Raw genomic sequence first — 7,300 nt, forward strand, 5'->3', positions numbered from 1 at the left:
TCTCGTTGTGCAGCGTTTTCTGCCACACTTTTTCCTTCCCACAGACTTCCCACTGAGGTGCCTTGATACAGCACTCTGGGAACAGCCTATTCGTTCAGAAATTTCTTTCTGTGTCTTACGCTCTCGTTTGAGGGTGTCAATGATGGCCTTCTGGACAGCAGTCAGGTCGGCAGTCTTACCCATGATAGCGGTTTTGAGTAATGAACCAGGCTGGGAGTTTTAAAAGCCTCAGGAATCTTTTGTAGGTGTTTAGAGTTAATTAGTTAATTCAGATGATTAGGTTAATAGCTCGTTTAGAGAACCTTTTCATGATATGCTAATTTTTGGAGTTTTCATGAGCTGTATGCCAAAATCGTCAGTATTAAAACAATAAAAGACCTGAAATATTTCAGTTGGTGTGCAATGAATCTAAAATATATGAAAGTTTAATTTTTATCTTTACATTATGGAAAATAATGAACTTTATCACAATATGCTAATTTTTTGAGAAGGACCTGTATAGTAGCTTGTCTGTTTGATCAGACCACACAGGCCAGCCTTCACTCCCCACGATCAATGAGCCTTGGCCGCCCATCGCTCTGTCGCTGGTTCACCACTGTTCCTTCCTCGGACCACTTTTGATTGATACTGACCACTGCAGACCGGGAGCTGTATTAGAGATGCTGTATTAGAGATGCTGTATTAGAGAAAGAGATGCAGTATTAGAGATGCTCTGCCTCTGACCCGGTTGTCTAGCCATCACCCTTGTTAAACTTGCTAAAATCCTTAGGCTTGTCCATTTTTCCTGCTTGCATCAACTTTGAGGACAAATGTCCACATGCTGCCTAATATATCCCACCCACTAACAGGTGTCGTGATGAAGAGATAGGCCTAATCAGTGGTATTCACTTCACCTGTCATAATATCAGGCTTATGCCTGATATACAGTGGGTACGGAAAGTATTCAGACCCCCTTACCTTTTTCGCTCATTGTTAAATTGCAACCATTTGCTAAAATCATTTAAGTTCATATTTTTCCTCATTAATGTACACACAGCACCCCATACTGACAGACAAACAGAATTGTTTACATTTTTGCAGATTTATTAAAAAAGAAAACCTGAAATATCCCATGGTCCTAAATATTCTGACCCTTTGCTGCAACACTCGTATATTTAACTCGGGTAATGTCCATTTCTTCTGATTATCCTTGAGATGGTTTTACACCTTCATTTGAGTCCAGTTGTGTTTGATTATACTGATTGGACTTGATTAGGAAAGCCACACACCTGTCTATATAAGACCTTACAGCTCACAGTGCATGTCAAAGCAAATTAGAATTATGAGGTCAAAGGAACTGCCTGAAGGCGCTGACTCGAAATACACTGATACCCCTTTTCCACCAAGGTGGTGCTAGTTCGGAGCCGGAGCCAGTTAGAACTGACACTAGCACTGACTCTGAACTAGCACCCAGTTCATTCTGGTGGAAAAGGGGTATGATTCAATGCTCCAGGGCTTCAGGAAGCTGTTTTGAAATTGGCCATCACCAATTAAGTCGTTATTATTGGTATTTTGTTATTTTGTTGCACACTAACCCTTTAAGTTTTGTCGAGGGTTTGGTTTAAGAACAGAAAACATAAAGTGTTTTACTCAAACTTTACCTAACACCGTTATCTTTGTCTCCACAAAGTCCCTTTATTCAGCTTTTTTTTAGTCTTTAAAAAGTCTTTAACAGTGTAAAAAGCTCAGTATGCATGAAACAGCATTTCACCCCCCCCTTTAAATAGCTATCAAGCGCTCAATAGCAATTTTGCTTGCAATAAATGAAAAAGAAAGCTATAGACTAGCAAGTTTCTTATAATAATTCTTAAATTATTGTTGGTTTATTCTGTTTTTCTTAACATGCTTTGGATGGGGTATGACAATTTATAGTTTGACCCACTGCTTTTAGAACAGAGTGCATTTAACTCATGTCATATATATGACCTTATGACTTCTTTACAGACCTTTACTGTTTGTACAGCTGGGATCAATTAGGGACAAAACAGGAAGACCTACAAATGTCTTTCTGGCATTTTACATTTTACATTTTTATCTGAACACTGCTAAACTCTATGAGCAACAGCTCCCTCTGCTCCTGGCTGTTGTCTTCTGCACATATTCATTACTATAAGCTGGAGAAAATACAACTGCATTTTTAAATATTTGCAGTGTCATTGTGTTGCCTCATAAATAGCTGTCCTGTTGACTCTTTCAAGATTTTTTGAAGACAAAAGACTTTCCCTTTTTGTCATTCTTATTAAGACTCTCAACACGCAAAAACACACAAATCCCACAGTAGGGAATCCCTGAGTTCCGGAAGTGTCTAAACAACACTGTTCAAACAGGACCTCGGACATGCAGCTGAGCTCACAGAAACAACACACACAATGAATGTATTAGTTAAACAGAGGTAGGTGAACAGTTCACATAAATATATATTAGGTTATGTGAGACCGATTCTTTCTGAGATATGTTTCCAAACATTTTAACATTGTATTTCACATTAATTATGGCATATTTGTTTAGTTTCTGAAATCTAACAAATCAAATTCCTTTGGAACTTGGAAAATTCCTTACATCTACCACTCTCTGTGCCAGAAAATTATAAAATATAGCAAGTTAAGGTGATTGTATTCTTTGAAATTAACAGGATGGAATGATGAGAAATTGTTACTTTTGAGCATCAGGAGTCGATATGGCGATATATGTATTTTTTTTCAAACTCATCAGGAATATGCTGATATGCAAATGAACAGGTCTAACTCTCCCTTTTCTTGGTATAAAATCACCCTCCAGTTTGATTCAGTGAACACAGTCTGTACAACAATGGGCCATACATAATTTCCTGGTCTCCCAATGTTTTAGGTAACCCATTGTTTGTAAGAATGCATATTATATTTGCTAATATAACCTTGTGTATGTAGTGGCCAGAGGTTTTCTGTTTGCTATGGTGAAAGACATTGTCATGTGTATAAAGCTTCTTTCAACTCTGAGGTGTCCTAAGTTTGCTTGGGAGCAGGAGGACTGTTTGAAGATCTCACAAAACCACTGCGGGGTGGTCCTGTGAGAGAGGAGGAGGACAGAACAGAAACGGGAATGGACACAAAGAGGAGAAGGTCTTTATATAGCACTTCCACTGTAGGTGAGACACAGAAGGAAACATTCAATTCTGGAAGAGGAAAAAGAGAGATCAAGAGTGGCATGGATAGAGAGTGACTTATAGTCTTTCTTTAAAAAGACCATCTGAAAACAGAGAGAGGCTAATCGCACAGAAGGGACTGGGCACATTTAATAACAGAAGCAGAGATAAACCCTTAAGCAGGTATGACATTTTTTGGTTCATGTTGGATTTTTACTTGAGCTTTGCTTTTGTGGAATAGATTTTATTGCAGTATGCACATCATCTGGAACTTATATTAGACAAAAGAGAAGGTTTGCCATATAGTGATCAGTTTAATACATATTCTATTCTATTTTATTTACATTTATTAGTTTAGAAGACACGTTTACGTATAGTGGCATTACAAGCAGTTTATCACAAGCTACAATATTTCAAGCATAAACTAGATCAGTACACAAAATAAAGCAAAAGTTAAATGCAAAAAGTGTAACACTGTAAAAAGTACAGTTGCTCAAAGTAAGTTACAGTTTGTATTTAAACGAGCAAAAGATTTAAGAGTCTATGACTGGACCATTATTGCAGTGTGTTTCTGGCATGTTATATGTTTGGCAACCATTCTTAACTGATCCAGTATGTGTGCAGTATCCTTTTCATTTGTTTAACAGCCATGTTGGAAGATGTATCCCTGGCCATATTTAAGGATAGCAATTCATTGCATTACATTTAATCACTGAGCAGACACTTTTATCTTAAGTGACTTACAAATGAGGAGATGAATTGAAGCAACAAGCAAACAACAGGGCAACAATACGCAATACAATATGTGCTGTAACTACACTGTACAAAAATATTGTTGGTTTAACTTTAAAAAAATAAGTAACCTGGTTGCCTTAAAATGAGTTTGTTAAAATGCAAAATTTGAGTTGATTCAATGAAGGAAATTGATTACACAGAGGGAAGAAGGAAATAGAAACACAAAATATTATTGTATCTGAACCACATAAAAAAATGTGATAAATCATGAAAATGGGCAGCGGTACCTACCAGTCTGGCCTGAAATAGTCCCAATAATGATTCAAGGTAAGACAAAAACACAGTCTGGAAAATGGATTCATGTTGTACATTCTCATTATATAATTTTTGTAAATCTTGAACACAAAAAAAGTTACGGACATCAGCTTTAAATAGATAGGCTATTTAGAATAGTACGGGTTAGTATTAATGAGTCAAGTTTGATTATTGATTAAAAAGATGCATCTTTAGCTGTTTCTTAAAAATGGCTAAAGACTCATTTTGAGAATTGTAGTGTCACCACTCTGTAAACAAGAAGGGCCTGACTCTTGACCACTCAATACCAAGATTAATTGGGCTTAAATGGTGGAAGAGTGGTTCAGAGAGCATGAGGAATCATTTGCATCAATTCACACATGCTTTGGCGATCACAGTCCTGATTTTAGCCTCATTGAAAGTGTTTAGGATGTAGATTTACAAAGTGGTTTGACTTTTCCATTGTCAATACAAGATATCCAAAAATGAATGCAACGCTTGATGGAAATAAATGTAACATAATTTGTCTAAATAATGCCACAACGAATGCACATCATAATCAAAGCTAAAGGCAGTCCAGTAATATGTTAGTGTGTGCAAAATAGTTTTGCCCGTGCAGTGTATAAGCCATTGTGAATGGTTATTTATGATTTGAGAATGTTAGTGACTCAACCAGTAATATAACTTCTCTCTCATCTATTAATGCACAGCTTCCATTTGTTTTCTTTTATCTTTAAGTGATATCCCACTGAAATCTAAGAGGATTGAGGAGGAAGGATGAGTCACTGACTCTTTCAGCTCATTCGTGGGAAACAAACAAAAAGCTGGCGATAAACAAGGATAAAGGTCTTCCAATCATCAGAGAAAAAAGAATTTCTCGAAAACTATCACTGTGCCAAACCATTCTAACCCTTTAGATCCCTTAAAAACTCAAAAGAAACTATCAGTTCTGTCTTTCCTGCTCATTTCATTCACTTGCTTTCTGCAGTAGGTTCAAGTGTGTGGCTCTCAGATGTCTGGGTCTCTGCCCTTCCCTTCACCGTCTCCCTTTCCCTCATGTGACTACAGTGAGTGGACTCCAACTTGGGTGCTGATTCCGAGTGTGTACCTCTTGGTGTTTGTCGTGGGGTCCCTGGGAAACGGCTTAGTGCTATGGGTGTATCTGGACCGTCGAGTGAGAGGCCGTGGGAGGATTGGCAGCTGCTCCAAATCTTCCCAGTCCAACGATCCTCCTCCTTGCCGCTCCACCCCTTCTTCTCGTTCAGTGACAGAGTCTTTAATAGCTAGTCTAGCATTGGCTGACCTGGCCTTTGTCATGACCCTGCCTTTGTGGGCGACATACACAGCGCTGGGCTACCACTGGCCCTTCGGCCATGTTCTGTGTCAGGTTAGCAGTTACATTGTGGCGCTGAACATGTACGCGAGTGTGTTTTCTCTGACTGGGCTTAGCGTGGAGCGTTACCGCGTCATCACACGACAGCGTGGCAACGGATCAAAGCAGGGGCCGTCAACCACACGTGCCAAGTGGATTGTGGGTATTGTGTGGCTAGCGGCTGGAATCCTGGCACTTCCTGCTCTATTTCTGCGAACTGTTAGGGAGGTGGATTTAGAAGTGGGAGCTGATGGCGACATGCAGGATGGACAAGGGTCCTCCTGCTTGTGTGACATGGACTACTCCAGTTTGATCTCAAGCGAACTAGATCCTGCAGCTTCAGAGCAGGCGGAGCTGGTGTGGTCAGCAGCTTTGGGTTTAAAATCAACTCTGCTTGGATTTCTGTTACCTCTGGTAGTGCTTCTGCTCTGCTACGGCTGGCTGGGGCGTCTCCTTTCCCGACACTTTAGCCTCGGCCTGCGCCCCGATCATACACGCCAACGCAGGCTCCTCCGCATCATCATCACCTTAGTGCTGGCCTTCTTCCTCTGCTGGCTACCCTTCCACACCAACAAGACACTCTCTGCTATGGTGGAATTGGGCATCCTTCCCTTTTCCTGCAGTTTCGACCAGTGGCTGGTGGCGGCCCATCCATACTCCATCTGTCTGGGCTACATAAACAGCTGTTTGAACCCTCTGCTGTACGCTTGCTGTGACCCAGCACTCCGGAAGCACTGCAGCGGCCTGCTCGCGTGCATATGGGTCAAATGTAGAGGTCAAAAGGGAGGAGAGGAGGAACAATGCAAGAGTTCACCAATACCATCTGGGACGCATGAAGTGACAGTTAGTAGAGATGATCAATGAAGAGAGGCAAACAGATTGATTTGGCAAACAGACTCTGGGACTGAGCTGGACCATTTCTGTGGAAAATTTCTAAACAGGACTGTGAGAATCAGATTTTTCTTTCCCATTCATCTGTGAGATTTAGCATGAACTTTACCCCCTCAAGAAAACATGTTGCCAGTGTGGGAACTGATAAACAGACAGGATACAGTAAACGTTTTTCCATTACATTATGACAGAGTAAAGAGCAGCTAACAAGTTTTAGATAAAACACAATGATGCAACTAAAACTATTTGTGCGGTGTGTAAATGAGGCTGAATTATGAAGAACTACAGATGTTTTTGCCCATATATGCAATAATTTTAATGGAAAATAAGTCAAAATATTTTTTATATCAATGACTTTCAGGATCAATAGGGATGCATTTTTGTATGTATAAATGTAAATTAAAAACATTTGCTAAAGGGGTCATGTACTGGCTTTACATTTTTTATAAGCTACTGTTTTCTGAGGTGAAACTTATGACATTTGTGTGTGTTTTTTTTTCATTCAAAAACATAACGAATCACTTTACATAATCAAAATAACAACATTATAATATTTAAACATATGAAACTAAATACATTTTCTTAAAGACTAAAAAAAGTCTAGTAACCTACAATACAGAGAAATTTTGTGTTGGAGCAGATATGAACAAACAGTTTTACTGGTGAACGCGAGCGGTTCATGAGGAGCGTTTTGCTGGATTTTGTTTTATTTGTAACTCTTTGGTAGATTATACATTTATCATTTTTATTACATTACCACTAGCACTAAGTACTACCCACTAATAAAACCGATCTCAGGGGGCCCCGAAAGTGAGTGGACCCTTAGAATTAGAATCCCCCCACCCACC

General features: G+C 39.5%; 1 protein-coding gene across 2 annotated transcripts; it reads left to right on the forward strand.

Moving 5' to 3' along the window:
* Positions 1 to 2,893: 2,893 nt before the first annotated feature.
* On the forward strand, positions 2,894 to 7,250 carry aplnr2 (apelin receptor 2). 2 transcript variants are annotated; one of them, XM_067439555.1, is made up of 3 exons: positions 2,894 to 3,163; positions 3,260 to 3,343; positions 4,928 to 7,250. In XM_067439555.1, exon 3 carries the CDS (start codon positions 5,202 to 5,204, stop codon positions 6,423 to 6,425), a length of 1,224 nt encoding a protein of 407 aa, XP_067295656.1. In that variant the 5' UTR covers positions 2,894 to 3,163; positions 3,260 to 3,343; positions 4,928 to 5,201; the 3' UTR covers positions 6,426 to 7,250. The 2 variants fall into 2 exon arrangements, with proteins under 2 accessions (XP_067295656.1, XP_067295664.1); XM_067439563.1 differs by having other exon boundaries at positions 2,894 to 3,159.
* Positions 7,251 to 7,300: the final 50 nt, after the last annotated feature.

The sequence above is a fragment of the Pseudorasbora parva genome, chromosome 1, assembly GCF_024679245.1.
Source record: "Pseudorasbora parva isolate DD20220531a chromosome 1, ASM2467924v1, whole genome shotgun sequence".
Classification (NCBI taxonomy): domain Eukaryota; kingdom Metazoa; phylum Chordata; class Actinopteri; order Cypriniformes; family Gobionidae; genus Pseudorasbora; species Pseudorasbora parva.